This window comes from Taudactylus pleione, unplaced genomic scaffold (assembly GCF_031769625.1).
Source record: "Taudactylus pleione unplaced genomic scaffold, aTauple2 ptg000276l, whole genome shotgun sequence".
NCBI lineage: Eukaryota > Metazoa > Chordata > Amphibia > Anura > Myobatrachidae > Taudactylus > Taudactylus pleione.
In genome coordinates, this window is record NW_028284678.1 from 14635542 (window position 1) to 14659249 (window position 23708).

Sequence of the window (23708 nt, forward strand, 5' to 3'; positions counted from 1 at the left end):
CGGTGAACGGGTCCCATGGCTGTGGCATTACACTAGTTTGAGTCCAGTGCTGGTTTTTAAAATGCAGGGAACCGCCCACACGCCATTTTTCCCCTGTATTTTTAAAACCAGGACAGGCTCACAGAGTCCAGTGCTAGTTCAGAATATACAGGTGACCCCTACACATTTTGCCGCTTGTATTTTTAGAACAAGGACTGGCGCCTGTGGCCCGTAATTTTTTTTTTCTTCATTTTATACATTGAAGCAGAAACATACACGGATCACACTGATCTCTGTATGTTTCTGCAAGACACGCTGCCCAGGAGGGGGTCTATATAAAACTTTAATTTTTTAACAGAGTTTGCTTAAATTACACCCGTGATTATAATCACGATTCTTGGTAAATTCCTGTGTTGTATTCCTGTCCATGGAAAGTACTGCCACGTTTAGACAATGGTATATTCATTTATACTTGTATTTATGAGTGCATTTTAACTTCGGATTCAGCCGTGTTCACTCCAAAAAATACACCCGTTTTTGCCATAGTAAATTTCCGTGTTTGTAAACATGCCAAAATACGCCCGTGACTGCAAATTCTGACCAACACAGAGCTTAGCAAATTTAACCCTATGAGTCCAATTCAGAGATGGACGCACCTGCAATTTCGTTGCTTCCAAAGATAACCCGAGCATAGGGATGCCCACTGCTGCTTTCTCATTTGCATTACTACGACGGGTATATGCTTAAATATCTATGACATCGATGCACATTGAGCAGCCATCTTGTCCTTGTAGCAGCCTGACCAGCAGCAGACTCTGCAGCTCTCCTAACAGGCAGGGGGCTCTCATACTGCGTAGAACGCAATGACCGATTTATGCACGCCCATGTAACAGCGTTTAAATGCTAAGACACAGTTGTGTTTTAATGACCACCCCCCCCCCCCCCACAACACTGACAACCCATCACTCACTTTGCAGACGACTCTTCTCTGCATGCATAATCACAGCACATGTGCAGTGCGACTTATACGCAAGCACAATGGCAATCACTCGATCTACGTAAAAATCGCCATTGCGGCAGTCTCTGAATCAGGTCCTACGTCTTTATTAATGGACTACTGTAACGATTGTGGCTATTTTATACCTATCAACAATTGGCGCTTTAAATCCTGCAGCAAAAAATACTACTACAGGATTTGATTTATCATTGTTATTTCATATATTCTAAAGCGAAAAATTAAATAAATAAAAATTTGGATTTAATATACACTTAAATAGGAATAAGGTAGGGTTTTTTGAAAAATGTTTTCCTTTGTTCTTTAGTACTTCCAATTAGCCTCCAGCCTACACGGAGAGAAAGAATAATGCAATATGACCACAAAGGACGCTTGGATACAATCTTTATTGCTTTAATCTGTGCATCCAAAAGTAGAGTAAAAAGACGACTGCAAATTTGGCATTATCTGGTAACAATACTGAGACCTCATTGTCCTCACAGAGTAATAAAAGGGCACAGCATTGCTCTGCCTCACAATGTTGATTTGATTATCAAAAGACACAATTATTGAAAGAACACACAAACACACACAAAGGGCGATTAAAAAATAGCTTAGATATGTACTATGTAGCGTCACAAGATTTAGTATTTGTTTGGCTGAATAAGTTACAAGGATCAGGATTTATTCAGTGGAATACCCGGTGGTAATTCTACATGTAATGGAAACATACGTACAGGCTGAAGTACAGAGAGAGAAGTACCAGCGTACAATGTACAATTGGAGTAGGGATGTGCAGGCTCATAAAGATTTGAATTTTCCCGCCAAAAATCTGGTCTCAGAAAGAGGCAAAACATCATCTTGCATAGACTTTTGTCCAGGAATGATGATGTTTGTCCATGAAAGATGACTTTTGCCTCTGAGACCCGATTTTTGGCGGGAAAAATCCAAACTTGGCGGGAAAATTCTAACCTATCAGAGCCTGCACATCCCTAAATTGGAGCAGACATTAACAGATTTACTATTAGGTTTATATGCACAGATGGGACTGTTCCATATATACAATTCTGAAAACCAAATCTGCACAAATGTGACTATTTTTTAAATCTATTTGATGGTGTAAATATATTAGAGCAGGGGTAGCCAACCTTGGTCCTCGAGAGCTACTAACAGCTCACGTTTTCCAGACCACCTAGCTGGTGCACAGATGTAGTCATTACTCACACATTTGAAAAGATCCACAGGTGGAGCTAATTAGATCACTTGTGATTCTGTGAGGAGACCAGGAAAACATGCACTGTTGGTAGCTCTTGAGGACCAGGGTTGGCTACCCCGGAATTAGAGCATCATCGCTTCATGCAACAATTAGATTGCCGGAAACCTCAGCTACATGCCTGGTCAGGAGAAGGAATAACTAAACATTGGACACTTCTCAGCATCTTTTTAGAATAGATTAAATGGTGAAGGACAAACCTGAAGTAGACTTTGGGGGCAGCTGGTATTGCCATTGAAATCTATGATAACTCCCCCATAAAGGAATCAATAGTACTTGTATAAACATTGTGACTATCTGACTCCCAGGATTTCCGCTAGGGCAGGACTTTAATGTGGGGTCTTTAAATAGCCAAATAATGCATTTTTCTTTAAATTCAGAGACCTGAACTATGGCAAATATGGAGGAAACAGCAGCTCGTTCCCCCTCTTTTTCCTCCACATTTGCCCCCCAGAGAACAGTTTGCGCGGTCACTGGAGTCAGAGGTTGGGAGTGAGCGCGCAAAAGAGATAAATCAGGATTCCCTTCTAAGTACGCATATTGTACTGTAGACACGTGCCCACAAGTCAGGGGGAGTTCTGTGCACTCGTACTGTCCCCCAAGTTCCGCCCAACTCCGAATAGGACGGACATGCGCAAAAATGTGTAAGTTTGCATGTGCGCATCCAAAAATTTGCATGGAGATCCGTCTGACTCACACTCATCCCTATGTCACTCCCTATGTGCACTGAAATAAGTTGTTGCCTTGGAGGTGACAGAGGGCAGCACTACTATACGAAATAAATCTTATTATAAATGGCCCCACGTGGCTCAGAAAAGTGGTACACTGGGTCACGGAGGCTGTCTCTTTCTTTTAGGAACTCGGAAAGCGTGTTTAAGTTACAACGGACAATGCCAATAACAAAATAAATAGTTCCTGTGGTTTCAACAACTTACAGTCGTATCACCACATTTTGTGTGTGTAACAGCCACAATTTCACATCCATTACACAAAGCATCCCGCAATTGGGTTTCCACTGAATAGACCCTGTAGTAAGTGTGTAACTGTAGCCCTAAGTCATTGTCAGAAAGATTAGGTTAGTAAAATTACAAAGGTAACAAATTAGATTACATATTTCACCTCCTAAGCATATTGTGTACCTTTATCCCTGAATATGCGCCATAACGTATCGCTATGGCAGGTCTATAATATTAAGTACATTTCCAAATATGATCAAATAAAATACTTGTTTTACAAGACAGTTTAGCCCAAAGTCATTTTGTGCCCAAAGAAATATAATGTATTATCAATTATCAGTGATGAGAACAAACAGAGAGAGATGAACTAACCAGAGGTAATTATTTTTGCGAGCCAATATGACCAATAAAAAGTGGTGAACTCTGAAAATAAAATAATAATAAAAAAATTTTCAAAAAAAGTTCAATATGGCAGTGGCCGGATTCACGAGCGACTGAGTCTTAGGGGTAAAATTTACTAAAGTGAGAGTTTTCAGAAGTGAGTTTTAAAAGTGATGTTGCCCATAGCAACCAATCAGATTCTACTTAACATTTAACTAGCACCTTCTAGAACAGGGGTGGCTAAACTCTGTCCTCGAGATCTACCAACAGGTCACGTTTTCCAGGTCACCCACAGCAGGTGCACAGGTGTAGTCATTACTCAGTGACACAATTTGAAAGATCCAGAGGTGGATATAATTTTTTCACTTGTGATTCTGTGAGGAGACCTGGAAAACGTGAACTGTTGTTAGATCTCGAGGACCGAGTTTAGAAGATAATAGCTCGAATCTGATTGGGCATCATCACTTTTAAAACTCACTTCTAACAATTCTCAATTTAGTAAGTTTACCCCAGAGTGTCGCTGAGCACGGACATTGCGACAGCTTAAAACTCTGCTGTGCGAATCAGGCGAATGTTTCCTACCTAACCAGTCCGTTGGTTTGCCTCTAATATTTAATACTTGAGAACAAATCTGTAAACAAGCTCATTAAAATGTCATGTGTACATAGACGAATAGCGATAAAAACTCCCCCCAGCCCCCTCGAAATGTATCTACGCTATGACGGAGTACATACACAACACAAATTGCATAATACCGGATGCTGAGCTAGCACCTGCCTTAGGGAACTCTACAGGGAAAGTCAATAAAAAAAATCATATAATGCTTTAATTAGAAAAGAAGAAAATGACGGTGCACCCTGAAATCAGCTGGAAATGAGGTAGTGTATGTACATGCAGTTTTCTTTTTTCTTCAATAGACTTCGTTCATTCTTGAACATTGAGAGAACGACTGGATCTGGATTTAACATCTAGTCCCAAAATGCTGCTGCAAGTTCTTATTAGACAGACTCGAAATACAAAACATCAAGAACACGAACAGCAAGATAGGAGAAATATGAGGTTTACTCATAGTACAAAAGACATCCTGCGCCTACCTCTGTAATGCTATATATATATATATATATATATATATATATATATATATATATATATATATATATATATATATATATATAGCCACATAATGTGTTATAGCCCTAATTTATATCAAGGAGCTAATCATTGTATCCAATGGGTAAAAGTAGTCTTTAGGGTTCATTAAAGAGCGACGTTCCCCTCTCCGAGTCAAGAGTCCAAGGGGTCAGTTCAATAAAGGGGAGATGTACCGCTACACATTGCTGCGCACATATTTACACGTTACGGCCGCCGCGATATGGACGATTTTTCTTGCGCACCTCTATGGCTGCAAATCAAAATCAGGGATGAAGGGTCCCCACGATGTCCCGTTCCAGAAGTCAATATATGGCACATCGCCCCCTGGGGGGGGGGGCTAACAACGTGAGGTCCAGAGCTAATAGTTTGAGCACCTATATTGCAAATTAACAATAGTCACTGCAAGGAGAATCACATAAGCAACACTGGTTATCTGCAGACATACAAGAAGCAGGCCGCAGTGATGTACTTTGATGTTACCAACATCGTTTTATCACGGTAACTAAAGAGGCATCAAAACTATGGGGTCTAAGCTAAGTACAAAGCCTTGGAGAGAAAACGTGGATGCAGATAAAGAACCTACCAATCAGCTCCTGTCATTTTTCAAACACTGTAAAGTGACAGTTAGGAGCTGATTGTGTGGTAACTTTGGGGGTCATTCAGACCCACTCGCGAGCGGCTGTCCGCTCGCAAGTGGGTCGATGGTCCCCACTGCGCATGACGGAGGGAGCTCCGTCGTGCGCATGCGCGAGACCCGACGAGCGAAGGACTTTCCTTCGCTCGGAATGTCTCGTCAAAGGGGGCGTGCTGTCGATGGTGACTGACAGCACGCCCCCTTTGTTGGGCGTGCCGGGGGCGCGCCTGCCAGACGGAGGCGTTCCCAAGGGAACGCCGACCGTCTGAAGCCGGCCCCACTGACATCCCTAGTGATGTCAGTGGGAGTGATTTTGGCTCTGATACAGCCAAAATCACTCCGGGCCTTGCGGTTGAAAAACCCAACCGCAGGCTTTTCCTCACAGTTCCGATGGTCGCGATGGTCAAGACCATCGCGACCATCATTTTGCACGCTCGTATATGCTGTGGGTGGTGACCCACAGCTATACAAGCATCCAGGAGGACGCTCCATATTAATGGAGGTGGGCCCTTATTCAGAGCGAGCACTCTGGTCAGAGCGCCCGGCTCTGAATCAGGGCCTTTATCCACTATATTTCTCTCTACAAAGTTTAGTAAAAGACTACTACGTGTAATTTTTCATGGTAATGCCTGTCCCATTCACTAACATCTGACATCAATTTCACGATCCCTATAAATTGGGACAACAAGAGTGGAACATTTTTATTCGGCATTAACTCCAATATTTGGGCCAAGGATGTTAGAAAGGACGCATCACTTTTGGGAGACCATTCCTAACTTTGGGTTCTATGTACTAAGCCTTGGAGAGAGAGAGAGAGAGAGAGAGAAAGTGGACGGAGGTAAAGTACCAACCATTCATCTCTTAACTGTCACTTTACAGGCTGTGTTTGAAAAAGTTAGGAGCTGATTGGTTGGTACTGTTTCTTTTCCCAAGGCTTAGTACATAGCCCCCTTTATTCTCCTGGTAGAGAATCTGACCAGGGGGTATATATACTAAAGTTTCTAAAAATGAAAAAGTGGTCATGTTGCCCATAGCCACCAATCAGATTGTAGTTATTTCTCTATTGCACTTTAAATGATAGACAGGATCTGACTGGTTGCTATGGGCAACATGAACACTTTTCATTTTTAGAAACTTTAGTAAATATACCCCCTGGAGACCAGCTGGCACGCTGATTGGTGGCTGGCATGCTGGATGTGTTAGCTGTCTGGTGAGTATTTAGCGGAGACGAGGAGGGGGAAATGTGCGTGTGACTATATTTTCCAGTTTTACGGAATATATACAAACCCCCCCCCCAAAAAAAAAAAACATTATTTCTGGGTATAAATGGATCCACTATTACTTTTAGACTGCTCCCCAAGCAAAGGAAATTATATACAGCGTTGGGGGGACAGGATTTTATAGCTTAGTATATACAGCCACAATTGTGTTCACCTTTGAGGTAGGAGGTATTACATTTTCCCTAAACTGTACCTAATTATATGTTAATTATATACATGCCGATTTACCTCTTGTTCTAAGTTAATAATGTTTTTCGAGTGATTTTGCTTAACAATAAAAATAATAACATGTTCAATACTTATAGCATACCGATATACAGCTTTTGTTTAGAATTTCTACATAAAACATACACTTTTTTTTTCTGTTCAGCGTGTGAATAAGGTCTAAAAACAATCATTAAATCATGCCCACGTTGAACATGCAAATAAACTAATTTTAGGTGCGCGCAATTAGCAGAGGTTCTCTTTAAAATAGTCATCTCTATTAGATGCACAGACATTTTAATTCATGCAGAATCTATTTACATAATAAAACAAGCAAAGCAACTTGCTATTTTTCGGATTAAAGCAACTATCCATTGTAGCATGTAATGACTGTATAAAGGAACGGGATATATTGTCTTTCTTATAGAACCCTTCTATACTAAGTCATCATTGTAAGGACTAATTGAAATGACTGTAGTGCAGGGGTTTGACCTGCCAGGCGTAGTATGAAAGAACTTTAGCCCTGCACCACTGCAATCATGCTTCAGGCAGGGTGGTTTAACTTAAGGGAGGAAAACCGAGAACAGGAGGAACATCACTGGTTCCGGAGCACCGGCTCCGACCGGTATGTCTAACCACAGAACTGACACTCATTTTGCATTTGCTTGTGTTTGAGCAGGGAAGACGTCATTTCAGGATAGTGCCCATTTAAAGAACCTGCAACTTGGAAGACAGCATAGTACTGGATAGAGATGAGCAAAACATACAAACTTGCTTCGGCTGAATTACTGGACTCCCTCCGTCTCCTATTGTTCTGGAGAATTAGAGGACACTATTGGTGGCAGAGAAGATGTAGTATTGTATAAGGTTGGGGCCATTCCCCTCTTTATTATACATTTAAGATTTCCAACTCACTTAGCCACACGGAGAGGAAAATTTAATTCTAAGACTGGCAACGGCAACTGCCTCCATGAGAGAGTCTAGATTAGAGGTGGGCAAAACGCGCCCAGTGAAATTATTTTAGTGGGATTATCCAGCTATTATGAGCATATGGCAATTCCAGATTTACCATGGATACATCATCGAGCCATGGGGTTACGTTTACCAAGTGGCAGCCTGACCACAAAATTTTAATTGGCACTAATATTAAGTGTAAAACGCGTCGAGCTACGGGACTGATTCAGATATGAACGGATTTACACAGCCTCGCACAAGAGGCTGTGCAAATACGTCCATCTCACATGCAAATGCAGAAGGAGGTGTCAGACACCTCCTCGCTGCATTTGCGATCGCAGCACTGCGACAGACATCTCAGGCTGGGATCAGGTCATTGCGGTTGTTCTTTTGGTCAGGCTATGGGAGCTGAAGCCTCCCGCTGCCTGGTCAGGCAAGAGGCCGGGAATCTGCATCTGCCAGCGCAGACCCTGGCCTCGTCCCGATCTAGACGACATGTCTCTACGGCGCCCAGACATGCTCCCGCTCCTCCCCCCAAATGCTTACATTTGAGGCTAAGGCTGCCGCTGTGTACATATACCCCATGGTCTGAAAATCTCCATACATAAGAACTGCACATTTTGAAAGGTGGCGTTCAATACTAGCTTCTGAGTTCTTCCGATTTGCCCATTATTTCCCAACTATAATGCAAACAAATGAAAACAAGTAAAAACACAAACAACAAAACTTATTAAAATGTATAGGTCTAAACAACTGGACTATGCAGGAGAACATCATTTTCTTTAAACGCCAGCAAGTTGCTATGTATTATGATTTGAGTATGGTTAAAAGAATACATTATTGACATATTAAATCTTTTTTCAGTTTACTTACACTTGTGTGGGTTTTTTTTTTCCACCTAACAAAATAAAAAATAAAATATTGCTTCTTTTAAATAAACAAATCCATCCAATGTAGGAACAACCCTATTTTTGTTCATCAGTAGTGCATTTAGCAGTCATTTGTTGGCAAAAATCTGCAATGCCCACTTGAGAATTAGATTTCCCAGGTAAAGCAGGTTCAGGGGGTAAAGCTGGGACTGGACGCACATTGTGCAAACCAGTGTTGCCCTCTTCCGTCTGGCGACGGGCAGCCTCGCCGGCGTTCCGTCCTCCGGCGGATTCCTGCAATATGGCTTCACGTTGAAGTGGCATCTTGCCATTTTCGGGAACGAGGAAGGACAGGGGGCACTCGGAGCTGGAATACTTGGCTAGGATGTGGAGCTGCTCGTGGCTCAGGGCGGCTTCTCGGCAGACCTGCTGGCAGAGTCCGGACAGGTTCTGTTTGGTCTCTCCCAGTGTGGATAAAATCTGGTCCCTTTCCTTCAGCAAGTGATGCTTTTCTGTTTGCTGCGGAGATAGGAAAAAAATAAAAAGATATAAAATAGACCGCATAAAAGGCAGCCGGGTCACTTGAAAGTTAAAATGATAGTAATACCTCGACAGAAGATTTTCAAAACAGAAAACAACGTGAAAGGATAAATCGCAAGTAAAAATACTGTACAAGCCAAAATCCTTTTTACTTTTTTGCAAACATAATAAACTGCGCACCAAACTTTACTTAGTCACCTTTATCAATATACTCAGCACAGGCAACAAGTTGAGCTACACATAATGCGGGAGCTCAGTGTGACTCGGTAGCGCTGAGCGTATTTTCATGCAGCTTCTGGTGATTTAAATGATATGCAGCATGCCTATATTATATGTGCAACTGCAGGTGTATCTGCATGCAAAATGCTATGTTACAGTATCAGCAGCTGTGACACTATAACGTAGCGTTTTGCATACAGATACACCCACAGTTGCACACAGAATATAAGCATGCTGCATATCATTTTAATCAGCAGAGGCTGCCTGTGCGTCCTATTTGCTGTGTGAATAAGGCGCATTTGAAGGTAAATAAAAGTCACACAAAAAGACGCTCTGCGCTACAGAATCACGGCACGGCACGACTAAAAGGGCTGTTAAACACGTAAGAAGGTTAGATGTATGAGGACAAATCTGTACATCCGCAACCTTAGAAAAGAACAGCTGCACTGACTAATGTTTCATTTTAAATGCTCCCCCCCCTCCCCAAAATGACTACTGTCCTAAATTTAAAAATATTGCCTCTTATTTAACCTCTTGGCTGCATAGGACTCTCTCACCCCCGTGCTGGGCCTATGTTTGTGCTGATCACATTCCAATGTCAATAACAGTCATTTCCTATTCACTTCCCTTGAAAAATTAAACCTCAATTTATCTATAGCTCCTCATATGGCAAATGTGGCATTCTTCGGATACTTTTATCTATGTTTAAGGGATATTCCAAAAACATTGCCGATACACTGTAGCTTAATAAAACTATAATGCTTTCCCCATCTGAAGATAATTTGTTGCACAATTGTTGCTTTTCTGCTGGATCGTGTCTGCTTACATTACAAGCAGGAAAGTAAAATGACAAATCACTCCCATAAATGATAATAATTGAGAGCAGAATAAAAACAGATCTGTACATTTTACTGACCTCATGGAAATAACACAGTGCTTGTGCATAGATGGACACATTGTTTAACCTCTGCAAGCAGGCTGGACCATTATGCAATATGTAGCACCTATCCCTGTGTATCAATACCCATTTCCCTATAGATTGGAAGCTTCCCAGCAGGACTCTCTTACCTCTATGGCGTCTGTTACTACCCAGTTTTGGTCAATTAATGATGTCTCCAATTGCAAAGTGCGAGGGAATATGCTGCGCTATATAAGTAATTGATAATTCCCCTATGTGCGTCTCCTTCATGTAATTATACTTTAATATACAACAGCACCTAACCCTTGGTTGCTGCTTATTTAAGTGTTATGCAGCAATGTATAAATCATGTATTTGTCCTGCATTGTTTGTACTGTTAATAATAAAGGATAATAATAATTTTATATATATATAAAATTAGTGTTCTTATATTTTTGTTATTTTTTATTTCAGCTTAGTTACAATTAGTTACAATTCATTAGAACATTATTGGCCCCTAACACAATTGATTTGTGAATGACTTCGATTACATGGTTTCCAACTCCAGAAATGACATAAGGTACATACACACAAAACGATTTTTTGAACGATTATCGATAATGATATCGTTTATCGTTCAAAAAATCTTTCACTTTCTGAGTTAAAACGATGAACGATTATCGTTCATGTTTGTAGTTTGTAGCTCAGTCAGACTGACCAACTCAACGATTTTTAGTAAGGGAATATGCAAAAATCGTTTGTAGTTCAAAAAAATAGTTCATTACAGTTAGTAAACGATTTTCGTTCATTTTTCCCCTTGAAAAAATGAACGAAAATCGTTTACTAAAATCGTTCATTTACTAAATCGTTGTGTGTGTATGCAGCTATAAGCTGCATACACACACAACGATTGAGTTAATGAACGATTTTAGTAAACGATTTTCTACCTTTAAAAAATGAACTAAAATCGTTTACTAAAGTTGTTCATTTACTATGTTCATTTAAATGTAATGAACGATTTTTATGAACTACAAACGATTTTTGCATATGAACTTAATGAAAATCGTTGAGTTGACAAGTCTGACTGAACTACAAACTACAAACGTGAACGCGCATGAACAATAATCGTTCATCGTTTCACTCAGAAAGTGAACGATTTTTTCAAACGATTATCGTTAAACGATATCGTTTAACGATAATCATTCAAAAAATCGTTGTGTGTGTATGCAGCTATAGTAATAACCCGATAAAAGTAAACAGCAGCTAATTACTGTTCTGCAGGACACACGGTCAGTGGTGATTAGCTGCACAGTCTCTCCCTCTAACACGTCCTCACCTCCAGCACTCTGCCAAGTCATGCAATGTCATCCTACAGTGTTATCGCTTGCAAACACCAAGGAAATGCCTTAGTCAGAGTCTCACATCTGCTGATTTACACCAGTGCCCCATGCCAGTGTTGTCCTCCTCTCTGCTGATAAACGTTAACCCGCTGTGTTCTGTTTCTTACACACTTTCCTAAGAGCCTCACAAATTCATACCCAGGGGTGCCATCATGGGAGTAACTACAACTTTGTGGGCCCAAAGAGCAAATACTGAAGAGGCTCCCAATGCTTCTAGAGAAAACCCACACCCCGCAGCGCTCCATCAGAGTGGGCTTGCCTAGAGCTGCCCAGGAGGCGTACTTATTGCAGTCTATCATTCTAATGAATTTCCATCTTCTAGTCCAGCGGTGGCCACCCCACGGCTCGGCAGTGCAACGGCCACCACAGACCTCCACTGCAACTGTGAACGCTGGCCTCTGAAGAGGTCAGAAGCTAAAGAAGCCTCTGATCACTTCTGAGGCCAGCGTTCCCGTGATGCAGTCACCCGTTATGTCAGGAGCCTGCGTGCCTGCTGGATGTAATTATGCCCAGGCAGCGACAGCAGGTGCCGTCGATGTGATTAGGTAAGTACTGGGGCACTACATATGGGGCACAACTACAGGGGGCACTGCATAATCTGCGTTACTACAGGGGGGCATTTTATAATGGGCACTACTACAGGGGGCACTGCATGAGGTGCACTGCATAATTGGCACTACTACAAGGGGCGTTGTATAATGGGCACTACTACAGGGGGCATTCCTGTAGTAGTACCCATTATGGAGTCCCTTCTGCAGCATAATGGGCACTACTACAGGAAGCACTGCATAATGGGCATTACTACAGGGGGTACTGCATAATGGGCATTACTACAGGGGTCACTGCATAATGGGCACTACTACAGGAATAACTGCATAATGGGCACTACTACAGGGGGCACTGCATAATGGGCACTACTACAGGAATAACTGCATAATGGGCACTACTACAGGAGGCACTGCATAATGGGCACTACTACAGGAGGCACTGCATAATGGGCCCTACTACATGGGGCACTGCATAATGGGCACTACTACAGGGGGCACTACTACAGGGGGCACTGCATTATGGGCACTACTACAGGGGGCATTGTATAATGGGCACTACTACAGGGGGCACTACATAATGGGCACTACTGCAGGAAGCACTGTATAATGGGCACTACTGCAGGTGGCAATCAAAAAGGATTGAGAACACGGATTGCCAATAGTCCCACTAATAAAAAATGACAGCAAGGTAAACCAAATATTTATATTGGGAAGATTATGTAAATTGTGCTGGGCTCGCCCCCAGCGTGACTAAAAACGGGGGTGTGACACAAGGTCATGCTCCTGCAAATGTCATACCTAAGGCGTGCGCACAAAAATGGGGCGAGGTCTTGTGACCGCTAGGCCACGTCCCATTTTTGCGTGCGAGCCTTTGGCGCGCGCATGCTATCGGCTCTTTTACTTGACTACAGATATTTTTGGGCTCTTTGTCTCTGACTGGTTGGCCACCCCTGGTCTAGTCTCTTTATCATCTACGCATTCCCCCCAATAATACCATCATCTTCTTCCATATTAGTCATCACCCTATATTAGTGTTCCTGCTAGGCTGTTTCAGTAGGGCGCCTCGCCCTACCCAATTTTAAGGAGCTAAAATGTGCCCTGCCCTTACAGAAGTGCCCCAGCAGCCCGCTACTTACAGGCGGATGTTGGCGGGGCCTGCGGTGCCCAGCCTCCCGCTGTGCTTCTCCCTGTTCCAAACCAGCAGGTCTCAGTGTCCCGGGGTGGGGAAAGTTGTGAATAAACATTAATTGCTGGGGGAACAGATGCGCACAGTATCTGTTCACAGTGAGGGGAGCGTCTAGCATCTCTGTGAATGCTGGGCATGCCCCCTTGAGTATTGGAAAGGGAGGCGTGTCACGAGACCACGCCCCCTTTTTTGGCACACTAAAACGTGTCCTCTCCCATTATAATATACATCCACTTTCAATGACATAAGACAAATGAATAACCAAAACAATTTCACTTGGAAAAAGACGTTTTACATTTTATCAGCAAAAAAAATTCTCGAAACTGCAAATGTCATAAGTAGAATTCAAAACAGTAACAACATAGTAGTGCCCTAGTTCAGTCAATACCCCATAGTACACGTTATGCCCTACCATGGTGCAGACATGCCGACATTCTGGCTGCCCCTTCCGGGAGGAGGGCAGCCAGATCGGCAAAATCGGGGAGCGTGGCCGGTGCTGTGGGCGGAGCGGGGGGCGTGACCACATGCACATGTCATTTTGCCCCCGCCCCCGCTACACAATGCCGATAATCCCGGCATTGTGAAGCAGGGGGCGTGGCGAAAATGACGCGATTCAGAATGAATCGCGTCACAGGCCCCTCCGCTTCCTGGGGATTCTCACTGATCGCAGGTTGGGAAAGGGGGGGGTCGGCAGCTTGCGGGAGACTTGCCTGCCTTCCCGGGAGGTCGGGAGCGGCAGCCGATTTTCGGGAGGCTCCCGACCAAATTGGGAGGGTAGGCAAGTATGCCATGGTGCAATAGTTCATTTTATGCCCCACAATAGAGCCCTAGTTCATTTTAAGCCCCAAAGTAATGGCCCATCTACAGTATACCCCCACAGTAGTGCCCCAGCTCCAGATCATAATAGCACTGCATTAGTCTACTGTGTGCAGCCCAATCCCCACCACACACACACACACACACCAATCACTAGACCGCTGGGAGCTTCTCTCCTAGGAGCAAACAGGTTCTCAAGACCCACTATTTCATCAACGCCTTCCAGATCTCATCCTAACCTGCTGCTACATCCTCCTTCCTCCCTGCCTACCCCATCTGTGTCACACCTGTTTGTCTGCCCCTCCCCTTTAGAATGCAAGCTCTTGCGAGCAGGGCCCTCTACCCTCTTGTGCTTCTCCTTACTCTACTTCACCTACTTCTTACTCCCCACTAGGGCACCTAACACTTGGTTGCTTATGCTCCATTGCTTATGTGGGTGTTATGGTCGCGAATGTAGCAATGTATATTACCCATGTCCTTGTCCTGTATTGTAGTGTAAGTCACTGGTCAACCTATTTGCTTATGTACTATGTAAGGCGCTGCGGAACACTTGTGGCACCATATAAATAAATGATAATGATAATAAGGATAATAATACGAATAATGTGCAGGGTAGTGCAGTAGAACAGGGCACAGCTGGGAGCTGGGTGCAGGGGAAGAGGGCACAGAGACAGGCCCCCATACATCTCTGGGCTCCATAGTAACTGCACCCACTATAGTTACAGTCCTGTGCCATCATCCGGTTGCATTTTGATCATCTTAAAAGACTGTTGTTATTCCGCTACCTCCTGTATCACGTGTTCGCCAGAAGGTAAGCTCATCTGGGCAGGACCATCTTTAACTTCTGTTCATGTAACTGTATAGAATTTCCCCCAGGTCATGTCCCCTCCCCCCTCCCCCACCCAAATGTACTGAACTGCTTTATATATCACTGCTTTGTATATAGATAATAATAAACATAATCAAATACTTGCTGGGCTGCTGCATTGATACAATAGTTCACAAGTTCTCAAACTCGTTCCTCAGGACCCCAAACAGTGCATGTTTTCCAGGTCTCCTCACAGAATTACAAATGAAATAACCAGCTCCACCTGTGGATATTTCAAAATGTGTCAGTGAGTAATGACTACACCTGTGCACCTGCTGGGTGACCTGGAAAATGTGACCTGTGTGGGGTCCTGAGGACCGAGTTTGAGAACCACAGCAATGGTTCACACTCACGGAATGTGAAACTTGTGATTTGGACTTAGAATTCCCAAATACAACTCCCACCAGCAAACTCTGCAGGCAAGGAGCCATCAGCAACCAGGGTATGTACACAGTAACTGCGTAATGTGTTACTCATGGAGCTTAGTCATATGCTGGGATGGGGAAGCTGAATAACAGAAATAGTGGTTCTGCTTTTGCAACGATTTTTTATCAATATTAAGTCACGCGTTTCTCTTAGCTCTTAGGAACTGTAAGGTTTCCTCATATGCGATCGGCAATTGTGTCCAGTGTCACTTTCATAGAGCTCTGAGTGACTGCTGTTATTTAGTCATTGCTTAGCCTTGTATGTGATGCGATGTCTTTACCATGATGTCTGGGTTACAGCAGAGACTTAGCCACTATGGTAATTCTCTACATACATTCATTCATCCACATGAAGCATAGGACTCGGGTCATACCTGTATTTATTCCAAAAGTTCTACCGAAACGACACCTTCCTTCATCAAGCCTCCTGTTCCCAACTGCACGTGAGGTTCATATAGGGTTATGAGAGGAGTTTCTCTAAGTATCTAAGAGGTTTGAGCGTTTCAAATACTTGAATGACCATCTACGTCCTTCTCCTGCCAAGATCATTGGCATCACCTGAGCCATTGGTGCGTGAAAGATGTTCATTAAAGAAGGAACAAACTGTACACAATTACATGTAGCAGCAGGTCCTGCAGACTTTGTCTATGCCGCTAGGAAGGTGGAGAATGACTATTTCATGGACTTGACTGACCAGATTTTATTGTCCTAATAACATGGATGGAGGCACCAGGCGCTACTGCTTGTAGGCATTGGTTCAGATTAAACTGCTTCTTCATAATAGTGATTTGTAGTGTTCATTCTAGCACCCTGCACCTGTCACAACCTGTGCAGTTCCTCTTTCCTGTCTGGGGTGTCAATCTCTGATCTGGTGCTTCTAGCACACACTGGTCTGTATCTCAGCAGTTTGTTGCATCAGCTGAGTTTGCTAGAAGCACCAGAGCTGAGAGAGACACCCCAGGCAGGAGAGAGGAACTGCACGGGCTGTGACAGGTGCTGGGTCCTAGAATGAACACTGTTTGTAAGAATATTCCATATAAACCAGGCCAGCACAATTCATGCACAAAGTGTTGCTTTCTGCTAGAAAATTCATTTAACCTTTTAGATAGCTACAACAAGAATAGGACCAACATTTACACCGGACCACTAGTTCCACTGTAAAATACAATAATTGAATTATGAAGTTTACAAGTTATTGTTGGTATTATGTGGATGCGGAGCAGGCTAGTTGTTTACAATCTTTCTGGCCTATAACGCTCATTCGTCTTTCTCCTATCCAACCCGTCCTCAATCTCGCAGTGGGCGAGTGATCTTCCCCCTCTTTGCGTTCCACTCCTACAAATCTCTACACTAGCATCTTATTACTGTAACTCCATAATTCAATTCAAGCTTCTCATGCTCACCAACTCCCTCCACCCCAAAATACATCACTAGCCCACCAATACGCATTTACTCTTCTATGATGACTCCCTGTCATTTTTGTCTCAAGGACTTCTCCCCCTCTTATGGAACTCCCTGCCCTACCTGACCAGAAGCTCTTTCATCTTCAATCTTTTCAACACTCTTTGAAAACCCACCTCTTGGGTGGGTTTCCAGCGGTGAGACTACTCCAAGCCCCGATAGTCCCTATGGTCTGAACATTGCCCCTTCCCTCTAGACTTTGAGCTCTCACGAGCAGGTTCATCTACTGTGTGTCCCCATCTCCCATCAGTGCCACATTCGTCAATCTCATATATCCTTGGTTGTATTCATAAGAGCAATTTGTATTTTCCAGAATTTGTAGAGGACTGTCCAACGCTGCAGACATCTCTGGTGACTTAGAAATGAATAAAAAAAATGAGGATAATGTCACAAGTCAGGACCTACCAGCTTTCGGATCTCAGTCTCCAGGTTTTGGATGCAGTCCAGCTTCCTCTTCCGGCAACGCTGGGCCGCAACCCTATTCTTGCTCCGCCGCCGTATATCGTGGATACAGTCCAGCTGCTCGGGGGAGAGGTTGTGCATTTTTACCAAGGACTGGAAGTCATAGCGTGAAAGTGAAATTATTTTCTGTGTGTTGAATGGCAGTTTCTTCTGTAACAGAAGCCCAAGTATTAATAAAAAGTTACAAGGAATGCAATGCTACAAGAGAAAGTCTGGTCCCACCATGCCATGACCGAATCGGGAGCCATATGCTAGGGACAAGGGCCCATCTCCCTAACATTTAATACAGCATAGTTATATGGTGCAGGTTTCCTGATACTTTGGTGCCTATTCCACTCAGTAACTTCTACAGAGCCTGATAACTATTCCTAGTCACTATGTTGGTCAGATTTCAGCTGACTGTAATCAGTGCATATGGGACGTCAGTCTAGTAGATAAAAAGTGACAGGGTGGACTGTATCAAGAAAAAAATTCAAACGTCGGTGGTTTACCGCAATACATATGGTTCCCTATAAAAATATTAAAAGGGTCCGCAACATATATCAGAGATATCGCCGGTACGCACAGCAGTCCTCAGAATTCTAGGGGGCTGCAATGTGCTCACATGCATCATAGAAGTCTATGGGCTCTTTTACGCAAGGAGTCCCCAGAGAGGGCTCCAAAGGCTCCCTCACCTCCTCCCTGCAGTTCGTGCATGAACAGGCTGATAGTCGCATATGCGCAATAGGACTCCAGGGTCATAATCCCAGAAGTCCATCAGAAGAGCTGTCCCGGGAGGTAAGTATTCATGCATACTTTAATAAACGCCAGTATGCATGCAATGATATATTAAGTATAATGCATAGTACATCCCACAGTGATAAAACACCTATGGAAAGCTTTGCACTATTTGAATAACCCCAGGCTTGGAGGCTAGGGGAATGTATAGTGAGCAGAGAGGGAGCCGGCAATGAGTATCCAGCAAGTGATGAGACACCAGGGTAACTAGTTAGGGAGATGATGGATTTGTATATACATTTATTGGAGACTACAGTTCTGCTTCAAAATAGGCGATTTACTGATGAGGCAAAAGTTGGATCCTCCTGCCCAATTGCCCATCCCACAAACCTGACAGACAGACAGACACTGTCCCACAAAGCTGTTTAAAGTTACATATGGCACTCAGAGGGCTATCACGTGGCATAGCTAAACTTAAGACTTATATATGGAAGTGCTAACCTCGCATTCTTGCTCTTTAGCAGAACAGGATTCACCGCTGTCTTCCTCGCTGTCAGTTTCCGATTCGTCCTCCAGGCTAATGGAACAAGCATATGGGCACTGCTCCTGTGCCTTTCCTCGTGCCCCATCCTCGCTGCCTACTTCCGGGCTTTTGGCACGCGCTTCGCTAGAGAGGGTGCCTATAAATGGGCAGGTCACCGGATTGAGCGTTGTAAAAGTCCGCTCGGGGGTCTCATTAGAAATGGAAATGCCCAACCACGGACATTCAGTCCTTTTCTCTACGCTGCTCATTTCTCCTGGCTCCTTAGAAGTCATCATTTGTAGTTCCTGTTGACACGGGAAGTCAGCGGCGTAAATATCGGGCCAGAAGCCCTTTGCCAGATGTTCTGCCACCTCTCTCTCCTCATTACTACGTTCCCTGACCAGCGGGGGTTCCCCAGCAGGACAGAGTTCAGGTTCCGCCACCAATTCTGTGCTGGGGAATTCAGAGGCCTGACTGATGTCTTGTTCATTGTTGTCCCTCTCGGACAGAACTGCTGTGCTGGAGTTGCTGCTGTCGATGTAATTTAAAACCCGATATTGCTGATAAGTATATGGGACAGACATGGAGCTGAAATCTCGAGGCCCCGCAGGTAAACATGGGGGGTACACAGTAGGTGTAACTACTTTCTCATCATTATGTTTAAGGTTCTGATAAGCGACATTAGAGGCCGGTGAAGGCAACACATGAACGTCCATCTCTGACCTGGGCGGCTGTATGTCCTCCTCCCGAGACTTTGACTGAATGCTTATCTCCAACATCTCACTCGCTGGTGCCGGCGATGGGCTCTGAGCTTCTTGATTGCTGGAACATGTGCTCACCGATCGAACCCGGCCACTTTTACAAGCCTTCTGGAACTTCCTGTACTTGGGGCACAGAGAGGAGAGGCCGAAGGCATTGTCTCTGCCGAAGCAAAACGATTCACATGGCTGCTTAGGACTTTCAGGGGAGGGCGGAGTGTTTTCAATCTCCGTTTGGCATTCGAGGTTCTGGGAGAAGTCCCCTCTCCAAAGTTCCTCCACTTCATGTGCCACCACTCTCTCCGCTTTGTCTTGCTGGCGCTGAATGCTTGCCTTCGGGCAGAATGTCTTGCAGCACTTTTTCCTGGGGCATTCTGACAGCTCGGTTTTACTGTCCAGGAATTTTAAATTGAGGAACTCGAAACAGGTTTCCTCTACGTCGTGTACTTCCAGCAACTTTGCGCATTTCCTGATTTCAGACAAGTTATCTTTGTTGACGAGGAGTTTAGAGGTATAGGCGAACTGGAGCAGGGGCAGGAATCCTTTCACAGTTACCTGCAAATTTAAAAAGAAGTAAAATAATAAATGTTGTGCACATGTCAGTAAAACATTAGGCGTTACGAGCAAATTCTCGGACTTGTTTAAAGTCACCGATTTTCTGTTGGTAGCAGGAGAGGTAATTAATCCTAAAAAAATTTTGAATGTGCAAACAAAATGACTGGTAGTATAAAAGGTAATAAAAACGAGTTAGCAGCAAAGTTTAAAGGGGTCAATCCAAGTAGGAGTGGGATGTAGTCAACATCCCGCCATGTGTGATGCCGACGGCCAAAATACCGGTGCCGAAATCCTGACAGCGTCGGGATCCCGGCACCAGAATCCCGACCGCCGGCATCCCGAACGTAAGTATCAGGCGTTAGGGGGAGGGTTAGAGTGCGGGGTTAGGGTTAGCCATTAGGGGGAGGGTTAGAGTGCGGGGTTAGGGTTAGCCATTAGGGGGAGGGTTAGAGTGTGGGGTTAGAGTTAGCCATTAGGGGGGAGGTTAGGTTTAGGCACCGGGGAGGTAGTGTTAGGTTTAGGGTGCCTGAAGGGGGAAGGTTAAGTTTAGGCACTTAGGAGGGGGGGAAGGGGAGAGGTTAGGGTTAGGCTCCGGGGATGGAGGGTTAGGGGTAAGGGTTAGTCTTACCTTATGGGTTTCGGGATTCTGACTGTCGGGATGCCGCTGTCGGTATTCTGACCAGCGGTATCCCGACAGCCGGGATCTCATACCCATCCCATAGGAGCGAAATGAGCATTTGTTTCATGAAACTTGCAGACTTCGCACGAATGCGCACACCCGGGAATTCTCTAATCCAATAAAAAAAATGCATATTTGCGGTACTGTCAGCTGGAGTTTATAAAATGACTGCCAAATGCAATGTGAAAGAAATAGAAGAGAAAGTGGGGAGACCATCCTGGACCCTCAAAAATTGATAATTTCATTAGCAGGACCACATAGAAGGCTGTTTGTAGGCATAAGGAAAGTACTGAAGGTTTTCAAATGGCTAATTTGTGCTTTTTTAAAAAATAAAATAACAAAAACTTTTTGCATTTAATCTCAAACGTATTAGACGAAAAATAAGGAAAAAAAAAAAAGGTGATTTTGAGGTACTTTGCGGGTACTTTAAAAAAAACAAAAAAAACCTGAAGAAAAAAAGTAATTATTTTTCAATTAAAAAGATACTGTACCTAAACTAACGGAAAAATATTTTTGTGGCCATTTTTTTTTTTTTTAACCCGAAAAAATTACATGTCATTATTGGACTACAGTAATAAGCTAATTGGAAACTTCCAATTATCTATTTAGTCATTTGGGGAGAGTGTCCAAGGGGTTCAGCTAATGTCCTGACATTTTTTAAAATAAAGATTTTCCCTTCCATCTCTCACACTTAGGGAGGTGTGAATGGAAAACTGCGCGTTTATTCTGACTGGTTCAGTGCGAGTTGCTAGTTGGATTGCAAAATTAATTCGCTGTGCAAATTTGCAAAAAAAAAAACCCAGCAACTCGCACCTAATTGGACTGACCCCTAAATCTTAATGCAAAACTCCTGTGGTGAAAAATATAAATAAATGGAAAAAAAACCAAAAACGATTATGTGAGTTATTTATACGGACGCCATCTTGAACAGTTTTGCATGACTTGCATGCTGGATGCTTTCACCTTTTGTCGTGTGGACTCTGCACAGTTTCAGGGTCCAATCCGTTGAAAGGCCCACATCTAATTAGCTATTAACAAGCCATTTTGTATTGTACAATAAAGGAGATAGAGGTTGTGCTCATATCAAAACATTATCATCAGAAATCGCTGCCAGAGGCATTGGCGATATCTTCTGAGCGTATTCCGCACTATACAGCAAGAATGGAGTTTGAGACTTATAAAAAACGATGCAACCTCAAATAGCCTTATAGCTTACAGCAGGAAATAGGTTACTTGTTATGCTACCTGAGATCTAGCTATGAGGGAGATGTATCAAGCCTCCTAAAAAGAGAGTGGAGTAGACGCCCATAGCAACCAATTAGCTGGTAACCGGCATTTATAACGTACAATCTATAAAATGATAGGTCGAAGCTTATTGTTTGCGAAGGGCGACTTCCCGACTCTTTAGAACGGCTTGATAATCTCCCCCATGTCTCTAATACAGCATAGGCCAGTGACGTCACTACTTATTACATGACTACGCTCCAGTTACGCACTAACACACTCAGAGTGACCAAGTATGGCCTAAAGTAGAACAACCCGCACACTGACACCCCTCTATCCAACTCCCCACCCCTCCGTTATTTTCACAGGGGACAACAGACCAATAAAACAGGCATATGCAAGTGGTCTAAAGGGGCACATCCACTAGGCAATATTAATGAGCGATTACACGATTACGACATCGCTCATTAACCGTGCATAAATCGTGCACTATAATGTCGGAAACGACCAGTGATGCTCTCTCCCACTGGTCGTTTCTGACGTCAATCATCGCCGGAACATGCTGGTCAATCTGCCGATAACGACAGATTGGCCATGTTCGGGGAATGAGGAAGGGTGCCTACACTCAACGACTAACTGTTCAGTGTAGGCACTGCAGGGGAAGGGGAACGACGGTACGATTACGATGTCGCAATCGTACTGTCTTTCCCTAGTCGGCATGTGGATGTGCGCCTTTAGACAGATATATTACACAGATAATATATACACACACATACTAAATAAAGTTTATCAATTTCTTGAATAAATGCTGTGAAATAATGATGATAATAATAATAAAATGTGCAACTTAAGTACAACCAATTTCATATTTGGAACATATCAGTCAAATTAAAATTGGTTTAGATACAATATTGGGCTTTAAGGAAATGGAACACACAAAAGCAATCAAGACTAAATCAAATGTACGTACATTATTCGCGTGTTCCGGACTAAAGATAGACAGTAAAAAGGTCGACCATGTCTAGATAGACACCAGATGTTAGAAGTCAATAGGTCGACTGGGACAAAGGGTCGACACACTAAAGGTCGACATGTGAGAATGTTATGTACAAATGGTCGACAGGGTCAAAGGTCGACACGAAAATTATCGACACGTGATTTTTTGTTGTTGTTTTTTAGGGTTAGGCACTTATCCCGGCGGTTAGGGTTAGGCACCTATCCCGACGGTTAGGGTTAGGCACTAGAAGGGATGGTTAGGGTCTGGCACCTACCCCAACAGATAGGGTTAGGCACCAAGGGGAGGATGAAGATTAGGACAAGAAAAAAAAAAAGGGTCGATCATTTTGTGTGTCGACCTTTTGACCCTGTCGACCATTTGTACCTGTCAATCATCTTACATGTCGACCTTTAGTCCCGGTCGATTGACTGTCTAACATCTGGTGTCTATCTAGACATTGTTGACCTTTTTAACTGTCTGTTAATCCACACCCACTATTCCCCAGCTCCATAATGAAATATCTTGTGTGTGGGGTAGGGGAGAGCAGGCGGGGGCAATGATTTTTCAGGAACAATTTAAAGAAATAATATGTCTCTCCTCCAAATGGTTTTAAATCGGAACATCAGTCGGATATCTATGCGATACAATAGTAATAAATGAGTACCGCTGTCTTAGATATCACAATGGTTTTACACAATGCGGACAGATGTTCCCTTTGTACCATGACCTTGTGTGTGCCTCCTGTGCTGGCAGTGG

At 43.6% G+C, this 23708-nt stretch overlaps 1 protein-coding gene across 2 annotated transcripts in view; it reads right to left on the reverse strand.

The window, feature by feature from the left end:
- Nucleotides 1–1361: 1361 nt before the first annotated feature.
- The window catches only part of BACH1 (BTB domain and CNC homolog 1), a 65715-nt gene continuing 43368 nt past the window's right edge, over nt 1362–23708 (reverse strand). For both annotated transcript variants that reach the window (XM_088481669.1, XM_088481667.1), the window contains exons 3-5: nt 18718–20052; nt 17443–17649; nt 1362–9195 (exon numbers count right to left, since the gene is read on the reverse strand). In XM_088481669.1, coding sequence (XP_088337795.1) covers nt 8773–9195; nt 17443–17649; nt 18718–20052 — 1965 coding nt within the window. In that variant the 3' untranslated portion in view covers nt 1362–8772. The remainder of the gene's footprint in view (nt 9196–17442; nt 17650–18717; nt 20053–23708) is intronic.